General features: G+C 38.2%; 1 protein-coding gene across 1 annotated transcript in view; it reads left to right on the top strand.

The window, feature by feature from the left end:
* THSD7A (thrombospondin type 1 domain containing 7A) overlaps nt 1-21751 on the top strand; it is a 489197-nt gene that overhangs the window by 403363 nt on the left and 64083 nt on the right. The window contains exons 10-12 of the mRNA XM_055589867.1: nt 6945-7077; nt 8447-8550; nt 21166-21360. Coding sequence (XP_055445842.1) covers nt 6945-7077; nt 8447-8550; nt 21166-21360 — 432 coding nt within the window. The remainder of the gene's footprint in view (nt 1-6944; nt 7078-8446; nt 8551-21165; nt 21361-21751) is intronic.

Here is a 21751-nt window from a genome sequence, read left to right as displayed (position 1 = left end):
TGACTGGTTGGATCTCCTTGTAGGTCAGCAAACTCTCAAGAGTCTTCTCCAGCACCACAGTTTGAAGGAATCAATTTTCAGTGCTCAGCCATTTTTATTACCCAGCTATTAGATCCATATATGACTACTGGAAAAAACATAATTTTGACCGTACGGACCTTTGTCGGCAAAGTAATGTCTCTGCTTTTTATTTGATATGCTGTCTAGGTTGGTCGTTGCTTTTCTTCCAAGTAGCAAATGACTTTTAATTTCATGGCTGCAGTCACCATCTGCAGTGATTTTGGAACCCAAGAAAATAAAGTTTGTTACTGTTTCCATTGTTTCCCCATCTATTTGCCATGAAGTGATGGGACTGGATGCCATGATCTTCATTTCTTGAATGTTGAGTTTTAAGCCAGCCTTTTCACTCTCCTCTTTCACCCTCATCAAGAGGCTCTTTAGTTCCTCTTCACTTTTTGCTATTAGGGTGGTGTCATCCGCATATCTGAGGTTGTTGATATTTCTCCCAGAAATCTTGATTCCAGCTTGTGCCTCATCCAGTCTGGCATTTCGCATGACATACTCTGCATATAAGTTAAATAAGCAGGTGACAATATACAGCCTTGACATACTCCTTTCCCGATTTGAAACCTGTCTGTTGTTCCATGTCCTGTTCTCACCTTTGGGTACAATGGTGGAAAGATTAGAAGATAGAAAAGACTGACAAATTGAATTAAGTTGTGTACAGCATGTATGCTGTGATCCAGGTGATGATGCAGGGGGAATCGGAACTGCTAGTTTGTCAGGGCGAATGTCAGGTATGTGAGATGTTTATTTGGGATGGTGTCTCAGCAGAAGGTATAAACTGCTGTAAATTAAAATGCTTGGAGCCACTAGGATACTGGTCTCCTCTGGAGCTCCTAGGTGGTAGTGGCCAAGGAGTGCAAGAATGCCAGTTCAAGAATCTGCTATCCTGTGAGCAAGAGGTTCCGAGAGGTGGGGCTATGTTTGGCCAAGCTCAGACCATCTTCCCACCAGCAGGTGAGCTCTGCCTCTTCTGTTTGGCAGCTCTCTGTTGAGTCTCCAAGAACAAAAGCCTTTCAGAAATCTAAACCTAGACACTCAGACTTAAAAAGAATAACTATAATTGTGTATTGAGGGAAAAAACGAAAGACCAGGGGGTGGCAGAGGAGGTTGCTATTGAACAACAGTGCCAAGATGCTTTGTGCGCTGGGAGAAGCCTTTTCTGTTTTGCCTGTAGACTGCTGTAACTGAGAATAAAGATACAATGGTTTTATAGAAAACTTGTCTTTTGTTGCAGGGAAAATAAAGCAATGACATGTCGTTAGCTTTTCATTGTTTGATATGAAATAGGAATGAGGCAAGCTCCATTGAAATTACTCTGACTTCCACACACAATTTAAAAATGTTTAAAAAGTTGAATGTTCGAGGATAGATAATAGCAAAAGAAAAGTAATTCAGGAATGGGGTTGTTCTTTGAAATTTAATTCTATAGGTAAAATTTACATTTTATAGGAGTCTTGAACTTATGAAAATGGGGCACTATCCTCCTTTTTAAATCACTTTAGATAGGTAACATTATATTATAGTATTGTAGAAAGAAAGATAAGAGTAGCTCAGGGTTCCAGAAAGAACAGAGTAATTTGAAATTTCTTCTCTCATGGTGTATGTGTATGTGTGGGTGTGTGTTAGTCACTCAGTAGTATCTGATTCTTTGTGACCCCATGGACTGTAGCCTCTGTCCATGGAATTCTTCTGGCAAGAACACTAGAATGGGTTCCTTTCTCTGGGGGATCTTCCCAATCCAGAGATCGAACCCAAGTCTTCCACATTGCAGGCAGATTCTTTACCACCTGAGCCACCAAGGAAGCCCTTCTCTAGTGATAACGTCTTGAAAAATCAATGCTGATAAACATCAGTATTGAGGAGACAGTAGTTAATCCTCAAACCAGTGTACTAGTTAACTTTTCCAAATTTTCTTTACAAAGAGCTTTATTAAAGATGGAAAACATTTATGTGTATATTTGTAACTCATCTTAAAAAATCAATACTTTTGATCAAATAATACACTTGACTGCTCACCATCTGTGCTCCTTTTTTTTTTTTTCTTACTACATTTATTGACTTGAGGGCTGGAAGGGATATTGCAGAGGCACCTTTTCTACTTTGATGCTCTCAAGCTGTACTCTTCTAGAATTACCCCTGATGGGCTCAAAACTGCTTTTACATTTTATTTTTTGCGTGAAATGTTTCCCTTTCAATTTCTTATCACTATGCTGTTCCACCTGTCATCTACCTCACTTCCATCTTAACCCATCTTTTGCCTGCCCTTTAAATCCTTCTATCAAGAAACTTCCCCAGTGAAATTTACCTTGAATGTCTTAAGATAACTGAAAAGTGTGTAACTGAGTGAGAGATTATATATCCTCTGAGTCTCTGTGGCCCATTACCACATAAATATGTGATCCCTTTTTTCTCTACCTATCCTAGGTAGGTATTTTCAAGTATAAACACTACAGGAATATTCCTTTATTTTTCCCCTGCTCATTATTTCCAATGAAAGTGATACCTTTCTTTTTTTAATTAAAACTAAAGAACAGACTTAGTACCCATCTGAATAATTCTATAAGAAAATGGATAAAAAAGAACAGAAGATGTTAGTTATAATCCAGTTGAGAAGTGAAATTAATGTGTTTGCTCATTCAGCAAATATTTATTAAGACTTTACTCTGTGTGACCATTGCTCTCAGTGCTGAAATACAAAGATTTTGGAAACTGTGTTATGTATCCCCACCACATGCAATAAGTGGTATAAATACATACATACGAACTTTTCAAGTTCCACATTTACAAACTCAAGTTACTGGTGAGGAAGCTTCCATTTTTATTTATTAAATTTTTTTAAACATGTGCTATAGCTCTCCCATTGCACTCTGATCTGAGGGCTGTATAACTGGCCTGAGCTCTACGGTGCTGTTCTGTTGCGTGTATGAGTAATTCATTAACTGAGAGCTGAGAAGAAATGAACCTCCTAGTTCATAGGAACGTGGATGTCATGACACTTTCTGTGTAACTCCATTAAACTTCCTCTCTAGGTGTTATGGCTTTGGAATGTTCCATTTTAATCGGATCACAATCTCTTAACCTTAACGTGCACAAGGTTAAGGTATTTGAACTTTTTATAAGAATAAATGGATTCCCATTGTGGAATCAATTATGGAAGTGAAAAAGAGTTATCATAGTCTTATATATATCTAGTACAAGCTTGTGGAGATGGTGATAAGGCACTTTCAGAGTTTTATATTAGGAGGCTTTTTGCTTTCAAAACAGTAAACAAAGTAGAATTGAAATACTAACATTTGATTGCTGCTTCCTATCTCAACACCCTGGGTATGTACCAGGTGATATCTAGGGAATCTATATGGTACCACTGATGCTAACCTCATTCTCCCCTCCAGTCTCCAGATCCCTTGACCTAAATTCTGTGTCTGTTTTTTATCAGCCAGTTGAAAAAAGTTACTGACTCAAGAATTTCAACCACCCGGGAAACAAAGACCCCTCTGTGCTCTTTCCCTCTTTTTCCCTGTTAAAAAACAAACACATGTCTTCCTGCTTCCCTCAAGGCTAAACAAATGATATGAATGCTCATTTAGTCTTTTAAAAAGATTAAAGACACATCATAAATATAAAACATAAGGAAAGTAATAGATAATAGTGTAAAAAAAAAAGCATGGAGTCAGGTAGTAAATAGGGTAGAGGGAAGGGAGAAGAGAATTTATCATGTAAAATCAAAGTTAAGGTAAGCTTCTGTACTTGAGAAAATTAACTCTGAGATTCTGGTGAATAAAGCAAGAAATTGAAGCACAGTGGGTGTTTAACAGATTTTGAAGGGAAACAATATTTTTCCTAGCTCTAAATTATTAGAAGAATTTATCACCTGGGTCTAAAAATAGCAGTCAGTGAACAATATAATAAATGAAGATAGCATTGCCAATTTTATTGAGTCCTATTGGCACTCCTTAGATCTTTCTTAGATAAATTATACTTAATATGTAAAAGTTGCAGTTAACATTCAGACTATGATTGCTACAATTTTTAAAAGCCTATGATAATATTTTCAAATGCGTTAATACTCTGCTACCCACTACCTCCCTACGTCATTAGTTCCCTACGTCATTACCTATAGTGTTCCAGCTGTTCACTAAAATAGTTAAAACAGTCATTAATAGTACAAGTTTCCCCCACTATAGGAAAAATTCTAAAAAGCTACATGCAAACCCTAGAATCTTAAATTGGGACATACAGGGTCAATTATTCCAATAGATGTCAAACTCAGATGTTTATCACCATTTCCCAGCAAGCTTTGTCAAAATCAGATTCCCACATCCACAGTTTCGCACATCCAGATCCCCAAAATTCTCATGTATTAGTTCTAGGTACATGCCGAGAAATCTGTTTTTTGTTTGTTTTTTTGTTTGTTTTTTCAAAGAAATTCTCCTGCATTATCAGACATTTAGGATTCCCTAATCTGACCCATTATCCTTTTTTTTTTTTTTTTAAACTTTACAATATTGTATTAGTTTTGCCAAATATCGAAATGAATCTGCCACAGGTATACATGTGTTCCCCATCTTGAACCCTCCTCCCTCCTCCCTCCCCATACCATCCCTCTGGGTCGTCCCAGTGCACCAGCCCCAAGCATCCAGTATAGTGCATCGAACCTGGACTGGCGACTCGTTTCATACATGATATTATACATGTTTCAATGCCATTCTCCCAAATCTCCCCACCCTCTCCCTCTCCAACAGAGTCCATAAGACTGTTCTATACATCAGTGTCTCTTTTGCTGTCTCGTACACAGGGTTATTGTTACCATCTTTCTAAATTCCATATATATGCGTTAGTATACTGTATTGGTGTTTTTCTTTCTGGCTTACTTCACTCTGTATAATAGGCTCCAGTTTCATCCACCTCATTAGAACTGATTCAAATGTATTCTTTTTAATGGCTGAGTAATACTCCATCTTGTATATGTACCACAGCTTTCTTATCCATTCATCTGCTGATGGACATCTAGGTTGCTTCCATGTCCTGGCTATTATAAACAGTGCTGCGATGAACATTGGGGTACACGTGTCTCATTCCCTTCTGGTTTCCTCAGTGTGTATGCCCAGCAGTGGGATTGCTGGATCATAAGGCAGTTCTATTTCCAGTTTTTTAAGGAACCTCCTATCTAATACAGTTCAGTTCAGTCGCTCAGTCGTGTCCAACTCTTTGCGACCCCATGAATCACAGCACGCCAGGCCTCCCTCTCCATCACCAACTCCCAGAGTTCACCCAGACTCACGTCCAGTGAGTCAGTGATGCCATCCAGCCATCTCATCCTCTGTCGTCCCTTCTAACACAGGCATCTCCAATTCACATTTCTGGAAATCAGTGGCCAGATCATGTTGAGGGGTAACCCTGACTCCATGTAAAATCATGTTCCATTTATTGAAAACTTCTAATCATAAAATCATATTTTTCTACAAACAATGACTTTAAGGATATTTCATTTCATTTCTGGAGAAGGAAATGGCACCCCACTCCAGTACTCTTGCCTGGAAAATCCCATGGACGGAGGAGCCTGGTAGGCTACAGTCCCTGGGGTCTTGAAGAGTCGGACATGACTGAGCAACTTCACTTTCACTTTTCACTTTCATGTGTTGGAAAAGGAAATGGCAACCCACTCCAGTACTCTTGCCTGGAGGATCCCAGGGACAGAGGAGCCTGGTGGGCTGCCGTGTATGGGGTCGCACAGAGTCGGACACGACTGAAGCGACTTAGCAGCAGCAGCAGCATTTCATTTCTGACTAAACTTTCATTGTGTTAAAGGCTACTAACCCTTCTAAATATCTCTGTTTTTGTAGTCTACATCTCAAATATTTAATTGTCTTATGAAAAAATGTAAATGCATCAGGGGAACTCTGTTAAATGACACATGACTATTCATCTTTAAAATGTATATATTGTAAGTTGAGACATATTTTATCAAAGCTGTCAGTCTTATATGTCACCTGTTTCTCATACTAAAAAATTCTGAACAACTTTATATCAGTAACACTGTTAAGTTGATATCTTCATCTAAGGGAAACCTTAATTAGATACATTGTTTTTTAACATAATTTGGAGTAATTTATTTATAATAATTATTACTATTTTTGAATGCTTCTCTAAAAATTCTGTCTCTAGGAAATGACAGCTCAGATGTTTAGGATGTGACCTGAATTAAAGATCTTAAATTGTTTAACATGAATAATGAATGACCAGAATAATTTATGAGTTATACATTTCAAATTAAGTGAATAGCCAAGAAATAGAATTTCACATAAAACATTGAATATATTTTTGTAAGAAAGATTCATTAGATGTGTATGAGTCCCATGTGGTAAACAGGGCTATATATGAAATGGGATGAAAATAAACTTAAGGGAAAGAAAAATAAATTAATTAGATCTGCCATATTTCTCAAGGGGAAAGAAACACACGACAGAGCAGTCACGTTGTAACGGAGCCTTAGGAAGGCTAGCTGACTATGGAACTATTTTCTCCATTCTTCACATTTTTAATATAAATTGATTGGGTTTCCAATATAAGCAGTCTCTGGGAGAATTGAGGAAACGACTCAATGAGGCCTCTCATTCAGGGATGTCGAAGCCATTTCCTTCTCCAATGCATGAAAGTGAAAAGTGAAAGTGAAGTCGCTCAGTCGTGTTCGACTCTTCGCCACCCCATGGACCCTCCGTCCATGGGATTTTCCAGGCAAGAGTACTGGAGTGGGTTGCTATTTCCTTCTCCATAAAGCACGTGTAGCTGGAGGCAATGTAATTTCTTCACACAGGCTGGTATTCGGAGATTTCTTTATCAGTGCAGAGAACAAAGGTTAAAAAGCTGCTTCATTCCAGGGGACTCCGGAATCAAGAAACAGACTCGGCACCGGGTCATCATTCAGCTGCCAGCCAATGGAGGCAGGGACTGCACGGATCCACTCTATGAAGAGAAGGCCTGCGAGGCCCCTCAAGTGTGCCAAAGCTACAGGTAACGGGGTGAAAGAAAAGCCTTGTGAGCAACGCACTGCGCGAAACACTTCAGGTCCTCCTCTTTCCAATGTTAAGAAAAGGAGCTAACACTATATGCAGACTCAGTGGAGCTGAGGATGCTTATGACTGTGGGCACCATCTCTTGCCTTTTTTAAAGAGCTGCTTTGCTGCCAAAATCATCTCCAGGGACACAGATACTTGTGTAAACTTCCAAGTTCTATTTTTAGCTTCAGGAGCTTGAGGAAAATTCTTTTGTTGATATAAACTATAGGAAATGCAGAAAAGTGATTAATAATTATGAAACATGTGCTTTCAAGAATAGCCAAAGCAGTCCTTCCTGAGCTCCAGAGAGCACATGTTCTTCATGAATGCTGGCATTCTGGCTCACGAAATGACATCTTCATATCAGTGATATTAATAAGATGTCTGTTCTCTTCATTTCTGGTCACCTCAAGGGAATTAAAGCTATTGAAGCTATACATATCATCATCATGATAATTATTAGAGAAAAGCTTTTTTTTCCATAATTATTTTTAAAATGTACCTAATTAAAGCTTGATGTAGTGAAAATTTGCAGTCCTGACAAAACTTTCAGTGCCAACAAATGAAATATTATGGCATCAACTGATGGAATGTGTGATCACAAAATAATAATTTAAGATGAAATTGATGGCAAATTTGTCATCTTAATTTATCTGTATTTAATTCTTAGATGACAGACAATATAATTGTATGGTTACATGATGGACATTAACTATGAGCCCAAACTTATTTATTTGAGGGATTTGTTTTTGTGAAGTGTATTATAAATTGCACCTTCTGAGTTACCCCTATGATGCTAATCAAAAGAGCATTATACAGAAGGCTCATGGCTTGAATGCAGTTGTACAACTTGATTATAAAATAAATATACCTTTTTAAAATGAAACACATCACTTCTGATACCATCTGCTACATTTGCTGGCAATCCTAATCATTAAAAAGGCTAAATATGGCACTTCCCTGGTGGCCCAGTGGTTAAGGATCTGCTTCCACTGCACGGGGTCACAGGTTTGATCCCTGGGTGGGAAACTAAGATCCCACATTCTTCATGACATTTTTAAATGCTAAATACTATCAGTAGAGTTCATTCTTTAAGGAATTGACTGTGATGGACCCTTGTCTCCACGGCCATAGAAAGTACTTTTATATTTAGTGCTGCTTTTTATAATTCCTTGATGAAGATTTAAATTGAATTTGGATAAGACCAAAGCATTGTCAAATTCCTTTCTGTAGTGGTCAAAGTCATGGCTCCTTGGCATTGTATCACTGTGATTTCTCTGGCATGTTTGCTTCTTCTCGATGCGGCTTCTGTTCTTTCCATGTAGGTGGAAGACTCACAAATGGCGCCGGTGCCAGCTTGTCCCTTGGAGCGTGCAACAGGACAGCCCTGGAGCGCAGGAGGGCTGTGGGCCCGGACGGCAGGCAAGAGGTGGGAGGTCCCATTCCACACTTGATTTGCTTCACATTTCTCCAGCATCACTAATTTAACCACTAGCTAGCCTGTAGAGTTTGTTATTCTGATGCCACACTAGGCAAGCAGAGCAGAGCACATAAAAATCTGCTACTATCCATTCTACCACACACCAGAACACGAGACCTGTCTTTTAAGTTGTGTCGTTTGTTCTTTGACATTAGTAGTTCATTTGTCATTGTTGTTGTTTTAGTTGCTCAGCTGTGTCCGACTCTTTGCAACCCCATGGACTGTAGCCTCCCGGGTTCCTCTGTCCATGGGATTCTCCAGGCAGGAATACTGGAGTGGGTTGCCATTCCCTTCTCTAGGGGATCTTCCCAACCCAGGGATCGAACATAGCTCCTCTAATTGCACTTCCATTCATGCTTATCTGAAAGATGATCAGCATGTACAGTGCAGCTTGTTTTTGTTGTTGTTCTTGTAATTAGTTTTTGGCTCATGGTATTCTGTAACACTTTGCTTGTCACCTTAACAATCAATAAGATTCTTACATCTTTGCCCATATGCGTTATGTATGTGCATGCATATAATGTAATATAATTGGTTAACTTTCCCAGAAATTCTCAGCAATGACTTTCTTGTCATTGTCATGGCTACCCCCAATTTGGTTCATATTTAGTACTGATTTTTAAATGGCAAATTTATGTACTCAAAACCTGCCATATGTGGACTGCAATCTGTCGACACTGCTAGATAACATGGTATCTTGCAGAAATGAAATATGGAAATATTTCCAGCTTTCCATGATTATTTACTAGATATTATGGATAATACTTTCATTCCAATCTTTGAAAAGTGTTCTTTATACATGTAGCAAATTCATTTTGTAAAGAGTACATGATTCTTTTTACTCATGCTGCTTATACATTTAATTCCAGATACATATTTAAAATGTATTTTGAATATGTAATTGAATACACAGCCACCTTTCTTTAATTCATAAAAACATATTTTACACCCTCATTTGTAGTTACATATTTGATGATATTGCAAAAGTGTGAACATACAGAATTGGATTCCAGTTTTTGCTGATTTCAACTGGGACCCCTTTTCTTTACAGAGTAAAGGTTGCTTTTTTTAAATTTGAAAAAAAAAATAGCATCATTTTTGGTAAGAATTTTCTATTTTGAAAGTCATTTTAGAAATCTTCATTTGAAACATTTAGTTTACAATTAACATTAACTAGTTAGTGTTTTTCAGGATTTTGTGTTAATACTTATTTTTCATTGTGTATCCTCTACCATCAGCATCGGCTAAAAAATAACTCTCTCCCTTCACAGTTTCAGAGACTTAGGTATTTACAGTTGAAAGTTTTTCTCCCCATTTCAAACCATTCATGAGAAATTGAGTGATATAAGGATTTCTTGTCGTGCCCTACTAATTCCTCCTTGAATCAAGCATACATTTGCATACAGTCTGGACCCTGCATAGAGTTAATAATGAAAACAGGCATGCGTTTAGGAATCAAGAAACTTAAATTTTAGTCCCAGTTCTTTCACTCACACAATGTGAGTTTTATTCATCCCCTTTGCCTTTCTAGGTCTCAGTTTATTTAGATGGGGAAAAAAAAGAAAAAAGGGCTGGACCAAATGATCTGTTACAATTTTTTTGTATCCTACAATCTATGCACAGATAATATCCTGCCATCAAAGTGTGACATGAATTTAGGTAAAACAGGTGAAAACTATACTTTGTAGGCACTGAGGGAATTCTAAGATGTGAAAACTGTGCAGGGTGAAAACAGCTTTAGTTTTGAACACTTTTACTTGACTGCACAACCTTGGTTTATTCATTTCCTCTCTCTGAGGCTGAGAAAGTAATGATCCTTACAGTGCTTTCGCATAGTGAAAGTGAAAGTCGTTCAGTCATGTCCGACTCTTTGTGACCCCATGGACTATACAGTCCATGGAATTCTCCAGGCCAGAATGCTGGAGTGGGTAGCCTTTCCCTTCTCCAGGGGATCTCCCCATCCCAGGGATCCAACCCAGGTCTCCCACATTTCAGGCGGATTCTTTACCATCTGAGCCACATGGGAAGCCCTTGCACATAGTAAATCTTCATTAGATGCTAATCCTTCCCCCTTCCTGTTAGATCCTGGCCTAATAAATGTGTGCATAGATCGCTGTAGGCATAAAAGCAACAGTATTAACAAGGTCTTTAGTTTTTTATTGACACAGTCTGTATAAAACATTTCTTTTGGTGATTACCAGTGATCTTTTCATTTCCAAATCTAAAAACCTCTGCTTATTCCTCTTCATAGTTGACTGTTCATTATAACAAGTAATGTCTGCATAAATATACTCAGAAGAACCCCTTTAAATTCTGTATGAAGATAATCATTTTCTTTGTTGCCTTGATAAAGATTTTATTTTTCCTGAGAGCCTATATTCCTACAGAAGTATGAAATGGAGAGAGTTAAGAGTGTAGAAATATCTTGTATTATTGGTAGAAAGGCAAAGAATTCTTTTGTTGATGGTCATAGCTGTTTTCAGCACTCTGCAGAATTGGCCTCTCAGACTCTTGTTTTATTTTCATCTTTGCCCTTATCCAGAGACTTTTAAAAATGCCAAATTGTGCTATTTTGAATAATTAAAATAAGAATGTAAGAAATTAGTATCTTACTAAATTGTAAGATGATGTAGTGAAAATTATCATCAGTGAGCAAAGACTATGGAGAAGCTATTCCTCCTTCCTCTCTAATACTCCAGACTTTCTAATTCCAGTCACTCTTGTGACTCTGATTGCATTCGGAAGACTGCGTAGAAAGAGTCATGAGTGTTAAGAAGGGATGAAGATGTTCAGCCCAGGGAACTTAATTTGTTTAGGGAAATGAGATCACTGGTAACATCGCCTAACAAGGAGGAGATAAAGACGGAAACTAATCTATTGCAAAAGTAGTCATTTGAACATAAAGAGCTTAAGAAAGATCTAAAGGATGAGCCGGGACTTGACTTGTACCATAATATTAGATTAAATAGAAAGGAGAAAAGACTAGAAAATGAGAGCAAGTCTATTATTTAAGCATCGGAGGTAAGGAAAACAACAAAAAAAAAAACTAAATGTGTTCACAGAGAAGTGGATAGATTGAAGCTCTGAAGATGTGAGCTGGAGCCCGGGGTAATTTTGTAGAGGGCCATAAATGTCAGGATCAGTATTTTAGACCTTGTTCGATAAGTGGTGCAAGCAAGGACCTGATGAAAGCAGTGTTTTATCTGTCAGCGTGTACAGAGTAAGTTAGAAAGATAAGACACATGGGTCTGGATGCCAGCCAGGGCATTGTTGTAGCAATGCAACGTTGAAGAGCTCAGACTGGAACCACTGTAGTCAAAATGGGTAAAAATAAATGGAGTTTCAACATGTAATAGAAGAAAATAACTTTAGGACATAGTAGCAGACAGTAGCAGCAGAGATGGACCTAAGTAAGTCAAAGACGATCATATAGTTTTTAACTCTAATATTTTCAGTGTGTATAGCATAGGGGATTATTTTTTAAAGAGAGTTAAATACTCTGTGAATTTTCTCTTATAACTAAAAATCTTATGAAATCTCAGATCAAATTTAGATTTTGATCTAAACTAATTGTAAAAACACTGCATTTTAAGACTCAAAAAGAACAGGATTTATCTTGTCCTTTATTCTGATGTGAACTACATTTTGAATTGCTAATTTAAATTTCTTAAGTTAAATAAAAATGTTGTATGAACCAAAAGAAGAGTTAGTTTACTAAGTATGAATAGAAAGGAAATAATGTGTGTGTCTCATATACTACACATCACTCAGAAGAACACTTAGTCACCATTCATTTTTTCTAAAATGACTTGAGCCTTTCCTATTAGTAAAAAAAAAATAACTCTTAATTCTTTTACCAGCTTCTAGCAAGCTGCCCTCGTCGTCCTCATATTGAGTCACCTGTGCCTACTGTTAGCCACCCGCTAACAACAACAAAAAACATTAGCCAGTGCAGGAGACTTAAGAGATGCAGGTTTGATCCCTATATGGGGAACATAGCCTGGAGAAGGAAATGGCAACCCACTCCAATATTCTTGCCTGGAGAATCCCATGGATAGAGGAGTTTGGCAGACTATGGTCCATATCATTTGCAAAGAGTTAGACATGACTGAAGGGACTTAGCACAGCACAGCCATTATAGACAGATGTTCAGTTTTACTCTTAATCCTGTTATTAGCATAATTCCAGCTGTAGGAACTATCAGCTACGGTGATGCATTGCAAAGGAGCTGGAAAGCAGTTATGTTCCCAGAGTCTCTTTAATGAGTCACCAACAGTAGCTGCTTATCATCCCAGTGCTGGCATTCCTTGTAAAGCAAAGCAATGAGAATCAGCCTTCCCCACAAATGAGTTAGAATAACACAGGTATAAGAAGATCGGAAGATTCTACTCCGGTCAGGTAAATGCAGTCATGACCAAGTCTACATTCTGTGTATTTCAAACTTATGTGAAAGTACTCTTTATGGAAATGCTTTACATTAGAATACAATAGGGAGTTCGGAGTAATAAGGAACTTTAGTGAGGCTTTGGGTATTGAGAATGGTGCTTCCAGAAAATTTCATCTGGTGGTGGTGGTGGTTGTTTAGTCGCTAAATCACATCCGACTCTTTCGTGACCCCATGGACTGTAACCCACCAGGCTCCTCTGTCCATGGGATTTCCCAGCAAGGATACTGAAGTGGGTTGCCATTTCCTTCTCTAGGGGATCGTCCTGACTCAGGGATCAAACCTCCATCTCCCGCATTGCAGACAGATTCTTCACTGCTGAGCCACCAGGGAATCCCTTATCTGGTGGTATAAGCACTAAAAAGAGAGAGGAGAAAAAGGTATTTTAAAGAAGGAATTAACAGGTTTTTGCAACTTTAAATCATTCTTAAATCTCACAAGGAAATTTTAGAAGGCTTTTGAAATAGGCATATTTCTTATTTTTTGTCAATAAAAGAAATGCAAATAACAAAATTATATCTAGTCTATTTAATTTTTAAATGTATGTATACAGGTTATATTTGCTTTGTGCTATTCAAGTCACTTGGTATAAACTTTTAATAGAACTGTAACCTCTATTGTCTCTTCTCTCTGCTCACATTTCTACAGTTTAGATGGCATTTAGAGGGCTAGATTATTGATTGGTCAGTGACTATGTCATTGAAACATAGCCCTACTAGCTGTAGCTCGAGTCATCATTACATTTGCATTCAAAATAAAAGAGGTGGCTCATATTAATGACAGTTTGGGACATTTTATTTATTTTTTCCTCTATAACTGTCCTAAGGGGGTAATGTCAACCACTACTAATATATATATTTTAACAGTGTTTATTACCTTATGACATATATATATCAGGAATATGATCCAAAAAGATCATAGATTAGATCCTTGGATTTCATGAATTCAAATTTATTCTTTCTCAATCTCTGTGTTGATCTTGATGCTACCTCCTGCCAAGTGTATTTTCTGTAATTTAGATGGAACTAGAGTTAATAATCCCCAGGATCAACCCTGCCTGATCTCCCACACACTCTGTATCCTTGCATGCCAAGGAATGTCCACTATGATGTTGATCCATCACTAAGATCTGACATCAGCCTTTACATGGAAGCCAGCCTGATTCAGATGTATTCTCAAGTCCAGACCACAGAAAAGAAAAAAACTTCAATTGTATGCCTCACATGGCAGGGACCTTCCAGGCCCTGGGAGTCCTTATCCTGTATCACATATTGGTTAAAAAGGTTATAAAAGGAAAGTCTAGGAATAAAAAGGAAGGTTCTAATTTTCCTCCCAACAAAATTACATCTAAATGAATTTGTATAAGGTGAGATGTAAATACTTAACTATAATTCATGCTGTTATTTTTTGTGAGCAAATAGTGGCTTAAACAGTATTGATACCCTTGCTATCTCTCTTTCAGTTAATTTCTAAAATATTATACCTTAGAGGCATTATTGGGGTTAGGCCCAGAAGATCTGGGCCAATTTATCTCAGAAACTCACATTAATCTATTAATTTTTAGAGACTTTTATAATAGGAATGAAAATAATGGCGTAGAAAGAGAACTAGATAGAAAAGAGCCAAGGAGTTTACTGTAAAGAAATTTTGTGCAGACATGATTTTTAAACTCTTCTTTGGGCTAATATATAATAGTGTGTGTGTGTGTGTGTGTGTGTGTGTGTGTTGCTCAGTCATGTCCGAGTCTTTGCAACTCCATGGACTGTAGACTGCCAGCCTCCTCTGTCCTCCAGGCAAGAATACTGGAGTGGGTTGCCATTTCCTTCTCCAGGGGATCTTCCCGACCCAGGGATTGAACCTGGGTCTCCTGCATTGCCAGCAGAAGCTTTACCATCTGAGCTACTAGGGAAGCCCATGATATTTAATATTAATTATATTAATATTGTATATATATACTATTAATACTTACTCATTACTAGACAATATCTTCATATTCTTCATTGAGGTAAGTTGTTATTTAAAACTTCTAGAATTATTTCTGCTTTTAAATCACTTCCTCTAGTTTTCTATGAATATCAGCATTCTAGTTGATTTGGGGATTTTGGTTTTGTTTTAGATCTCTGAGAGCCCTGTCATAAAATAATGAGTGGCATTTGCTGCTTTTTAAATAGCTGATAGAATACGCTTGACACGGGGATGCCTTTTGTGATGGTTCCTCAGTGCCTTGTTGGTTGTGTTGCAGTCAGTTAACCCTTCCCAGCTCCCAGTCAAGGATCTAACTGACCTTGGTCTGTGCTGCTCCACAGGGAGCTGATTATTATTTCCTAGTAAGTCTCTACACAAGGACTTTTGCATATATTAAGAGCATCAGTGAGACTAGAGATCACTGGTAACTATTTAGAATCAATAAAAAAAAAAAGGTGCATTTCTTTCCATTCGGCCAGAGTTACAGTCACAAATTGTAATTAGGAAGTGTAATTTGGCAGACTTGTCCGTGAAAAATCTCTTTCACACAGAGAAAGACCAAGATCGTTAAATCCACGTAGTAAACAACTGGAGCCCTCTTGCATTATTTATAGGTTTGGTCTTATTTCTAAGCACAATTAGGTCTCTTGGTAACTAGCTCCCACTCACATTAAGCTTTTTCTCTTTTATTTCTACATGATCCATTTTCACTATTGTCTTTTTTTTTTTCTTTCGTAATATCATAGGGAAAAAAAAATCACTCCTCTTAATTGCTCAGTCAGCCCATCATATTCTGTCTGCAGTGCTGTCCAGACATGGTTGCTGTGGGAAAAGCCCTGTTTATATGGTTCAGTTTAATAAATAAGGCCTCAGAGCTCCTTGAACTCTTCGTTACATAAAATCTAACAGCTTTCACTCCACTCGGGCATTGATCTTATTCTGTTTCCTGTAATGAACTTCTGTGTACGAATTTTCAATCTAGTCATTTATTTCACTCTGATTATTCAAACGAAATGACAACTTGGCCTTACATGCTGAAGGGTAATCCACAGACCAATAGAATACTTTCTTTTGGTGCATCTTGAACAGTAAGGGCATTTCATTCCTCTTCAAAAAAATGAAGATGAGCAACTCCATTCTGAATTCTATTAGATTTACTTCAGAGCTGCATCAGTAGCCTTCCATTTACATACTCATATATGCATAACCCAGATACCCATGTCCTTTTAGCTCAAACCAATGTTAGCTGCTGCTGCTGCTAAGTCGCTTCAGTCGTGTCCGACTCTGCAACCCCATAGACGGCAGCCCACCAGGCTCCACCGTCCCTGTGATTCTCCAGGCAAGAACACCGGAGTGGGTTGCCTTTTCCTTCTCCAGTGCATGAAAGTGAAAAAATAAAGTGAAGTCACTCAGTCGTATCTGACTCCTAGCGACCCCATGGACTGCAGCCTACCAGGCTCCTCCATCCATGGGATTTTCCAGGCAAGAGTACTGGAGTGGGGTGCCATTGCCTTCTCCCAATGTTATCTATTGCCTTTCATTTCAGAAACCTTTATTATTCTCCTCTTTAAAACATAACTCAAAATTCAACTTACATGGAAACACTCTGGAATTGGCTCTACTTATTCTACTTATTAATCTTTTTATTTAAATGTATGGGATGTGTCAAAGATACACAAAAGTATAGAGACTGATGTAATAAATACTAGCCGTGTAGTCACCACTGACATAACTTGAACAGATTGTAACATGTTGTCACTCTTGGTCATCAGCTACTCCTCACACAGGTAAAGATATCGTGCTGGAGTATTTTAAAACAACTCCCAGTTAAGATGTATATCCAATTTTTTAAACATAACAAAAGTATTATTATAACACCAAACAAAATTAAGTGTAATTCATACCATGTCTAATATTCATACCACGTTTAACTGTCCCCCATTATCTCAAAATTGTCTGTTTACAATCAGTTTGTTCCAATTTGGGTTCATGAATGTCTCCACATTGCATTTGGTTAGAATATTTCTTTAGCCACCTTTAACATAACAATTTGAGCTCCTTTCTTCAGAGCATTTACTTGTTGAAGAAACTGGCTTTCTTACTTATCTTTCCAACATTTCCTCAGTATTGTTGGGCTGAGCTTGCCTTGCTTAATTTCCAAGTAACCCCCAAGGTAAGTCACATGGATATCTTCTAGGCTTTCAGCCTCCTAGAAGCTGCCCATCCATGACACTTAAATAACTTCTGTGCTTCATATAAATAAGCTAACATTATAAATCAGATTGATATAATCAGCATAAAGAAGGAATTTTGCTTTAAAATAATTGTTTTTATATATGCTGACCTCACTAAGAAGCTTTCGTGCTCATTTTCATGGTAATTTATCCATAGGGCAACATGGGTTTGGGCCATCTTCCTAACAAGGCCTCAGCCCAAAGGAAAACTTGCGTAATTGTTGTACGCAAGATACGCACCCTGCGCCTGTAAATACAATTGTCTGTGTATATGTAGCTTTCTCATGTGCTAGGAAACCATGCTTAGGATGACGCATCTTTTCTGCAGTGAAAACCACCCTATTTTCAGTGTCTTAAAGATGATTTCTAAGATTAATACAGTTGAGAACTCAGATGGTTTCCTTTCCAAACATTTATATTTTCTTCACCCTAATGGCAGGAAGTTCATTTCAGATTAAATTCCTGTTTGAATTGTTGTATTTCCTCCAAGTCAGAATAGAAACAAGTTGAGATGTATGATAAGTTTCAATATATTGTACAAATGGTACTGCTGCTGCTTGTTTGGATAACATTGCATAAGTATTTCATTCAAAATACGCTGCCTAAACTGTCAGATAAAGGGAGTGGAGTGCTGAGTGGGCTCCTGAGAATAAATATGGGAATTTTACATTTTTTTTTCTTTTGAGCTACTTGAAATACTTTCTGAGATTTTGCGTGCTACAGGAATATAGGCTTTAGATTTATATAAATGGTATAGATTTGCACAGAAGAAATTAGTTTCTAGAATTGTGTTGATAGTAGTTTTACTTTATTTTGGTTTTTCATGTCCCTTAATATGATGATGGTTGGAACAATTGTGAAATAAAAGTTATGAGAAAGAACCTTAGAAAACCTTAATGGAGAACCCAAGGCAATTGCATTTAGTTTAAAAGATTTATAGTCAAGTCTGTATTTCAGAGAGCCAAATTGGATGCTTAGATAAATTCATCTTTTTTCTAAGAATATAAATTTAGTTTTTTAGATTTTTTTTCTTTTAGTTATAAACAGTGTGACTCTATTCACAGCTTAGAACTCTTATGGTTAAATTTCTTATTTTCCAAAATAATCATTTTTGAGGTTCCTACATATCCTGATGAGTAAAGATCTAATATTTTCCTCTTTATCAATCCTTCCTCTTAAGCATCCTTGGGGCAACTTTGGCCACAAACCATCAGAGCTTCCTTTGTATAAAGTGTTCAAGCAGGTGTAGAGAGAATTGCAAAATCACATGAGCTTATTAATATACTTCATTTTGTGGATTGCTCCTATACAAATCCACAGGTAACAGTCTTCCCACCTACCTGGATGCTCGTTTTGGTATACTCCTTGTACTCCAAGTTTAAGTTCCCCTTAGCTCATTCCCACGTGCTCAGCCTTGGCACAGTGCCAAGCTTTGGGAACTTGGGCACCAGAGTACCCTCAGTTTTAGTCACAAGTCTCAGACAAACATATCCTAGTGACTTGAATACTCAGGCCTGTAGGACTTAAGCTTGAATGGACATGAGGACCATCTGAGCAACTTGAAAATAAATGCATATTCCTTGACCCCACACACAGAGCTCTCATCCAGGAGCTTTGGAATGAATCCAGAAATCTTCAACTTGAATAGTATTCCAGGAGTATCTGATGCCCCTGGAAATACACTGCCTACTAGAGCAGTGGTCTCATTTCACTGATACGCGTTTGAATCACCAGGGAGCTTTAAAAATGATATTAATGCCTGGGACCCTGCCCTCAACCAGTTGAATCAGAATGTTGGAGTTTAGCAAGGGCATGCGCATGTTCCCAAAGCTATCCAGGTGATGATCATCTGCAGCTTGATGTGAGAGCCTCTACCTGGCACTGGTCTGATGACTGCAGTCCACCAGACAACTCTTCTTCCAAGAGGTGAGAATCTCTTGGAGCACTTAATGTTTTTTCCTGTCACGTCAACTTCCTAAAGTCTACCACTCTCCCCTCAACCAGGTTTTCACATCTTTAAAATTCATGGACCTCTGTTCATTTCATACAGATTGGCTCTTCCAGTGTTGTGCATACTAAATGAAGAGAGATCTAGAGCTAAGAAATAAGTGTTTTCACCTGCATTTGCCCAATTAATGTAACTTTTCCTACAGCAGTACCAACAAGTTGTGTTCACCGTACACAGAGAAAGTCTTCCTTGGATAAAGCTGTTAAATCTTTTTACACACCCCCATCACATACTCCTGTACTACAGAGTAGTTGAGTTTTAACATACAGATCCAGAGGGTCTGACTCTAGGCTGCAGTGTCAGCCTAGACCAAAAACCTGAAAGGCCCACGTAAATCAGTCTGACTGGGCCATTTAGGCTGGTCCAATGAAGCCTTAACTTTAGGACCAAGGTCTAAATGTTTCTTCTGCTTCCTCAATAAAAAATGAATTATTTCTAAAACCCATAGGGGGGAAACGGCTGCGGGAGGAAAGAGGACTTAGACATCACTTGCTCTTTTTCTTTAAGACATTTTACCTTAAAGCAATTTTACGTCTATGTTCCATAGGTAAAAAAACAATGACTTGGTTTTAAAAATTCAGTCAAACAATATCTTGGGAAAACTAAAATATATAAACCAAAATTATTTGACCCTTTTTTGAGACTCCATATGTAATTATTGGAAATGTCAACTATGATGTGATAGATTAAGATTGCTAAAAGTTTTGTCTTAATTTTTTAAATTGGAGGATAATTGCTTTACACTGTTGTGTTGGTTTCTGCTGTACACCAACATGAATCAGCCATAAGTATACACATGTTCCCTCCCTCTTGAACCTCCTTCCCCTCTCCCACCCCATCCCACCCCTCTAGGTTGCCACAAAGCACTGGGTCGAGCTCCCTGTGTTATACAGCAATCTCTCATTAACTATCTGTTTTACAGATAGTAACATATATATTTCAGTGCTACTCTCTCAATTCGTCCCACCCTTGTCTTCATTTTAAACTCATGCTTGTTATTTGTGCATGTGAAGAACTTGTACACAGAGGGAAGTAGGGAGGGACTTTGACACTGCCCTCTCCCATTAATCATTAATCACTTCAAAGCCATCACAACAAGCTTTCAATGTAATTTTAAAAAGAAACATGCTTCTTTTATGCAAATGGAGCTCTGTGACAAGTTTCATAAGCATTCTCCCCTACCCAAACCTTCCAAAGAGTTGACTGCCACTAAGACCCTTCTAGGGGCTTCCCAGGTGGCACAGTGGTAAAGAATCTGCCTGCTAATGCAGGAGACGTGGGTTGGATCCCTGGATTGGGAATATCCCCTGGAGTAGGAAATGGCAACCCATTCCAGTATTCTTGCCTGGAAATTTCCATGGGCAGCAGAGCCTGTCTGTTTTCTCTTTTAAATAATTCATTTCTAAATATAATCCACATGTGACTTAATATCTTTGAAAGTGAAAGTATTAGTTGCTCAATTATGTCCAACTCTTTGCAGTCCCATGGACTATAGCCCGGCAGGTTCCTTTGTCCTTGAAATTCTCCAGGCAAGAATCTTGGAATGGATGCCCTTCTCCAGGAGATCTTCCCAACTGAGGGATAGAACCCAGGCCTCCCGCATTGCAGGCAGATTCTTTACCATCTGAACCACCAGGGAAGCCCTAAAATCCTTAATGACATCTAATAAAACCTGCTGTGTGCATGTGTTTGCTTCTGTTGTGTCTGACAGATATCTGTTATTTTAAAAATGCTATAGGATCAATTTAATGACCACCGTGATTACTAGAAACACTCCTACCAGATTTCTGCTGCAAATAAAGAGCCAGAAGAGGATTTCTCCACCTAAGTAAAACAATGTTCGGTTAATTCCTGATTAAGGGTAATTACTGACATTCAAATTCATGATAAATAGCCCTTTGCTTTTCCTTTAGCCATTACTTGTCGAAAGCAAGATGGAGGGCAGGCTGGCATCCATGAATGCCTCCGGTATGCAGGCCCCGTGCCAGCCCTCACCCAAGCCTGCCAGATGCCTTGCCAAGATGACTGTCAGCTCACCAGCTGGTCCAGGTTTTCTTCATGCAACGGAGACTGCGGCGCAGTTAGGACCAGAAAGCGTGCTATCGTTGGTAAGAATAATTGGGATGCCAAAGCCAACACTTGCCAAGGCAGAAAAACATAATAAAAAATCAGAACAAGATAGTTCTGACAATGTATTTGGAAAATGCACGGATATGCCTTATTCTTGCTGTCGTAACACTTAATATGGCAGTGGATTCAGAGCTGTATTTTAACATAAGGTGGCCGTGACAGATGCATTATGTACTTTCAGTAGAAAAAGTAGCCTTGAAAATTGAACTCTGTCTGCCTAAACGATCTGTGCTAGATTACTCTTTGGTTTTAACATGTACTTTTGTTGAATTATCAATAGACTGTGAGATGCTTAGAAAAAAAGATTTTTAGGAACCCAGGGAGAGGTTGCAACTTGATTTTCTTAAGTCATCCTCCTTGTCACAACCT

The sequence above is a fragment of the Bubalus kerabau genome, chromosome 8, assembly GCF_029407905.1.
Source record: "Bubalus kerabau isolate K-KA32 ecotype Philippines breed swamp buffalo chromosome 8, PCC_UOA_SB_1v2, whole genome shotgun sequence".
Classification (NCBI taxonomy): domain Eukaryota; kingdom Metazoa; phylum Chordata; class Mammalia; order Artiodactyla; family Bovidae; genus Bubalus; species Bubalus kerabau.
The sequence above is the reverse complement of the archived record's forward strand: the minus strand, read 5'-3'. Positions and strand labels throughout refer to the sequence as shown.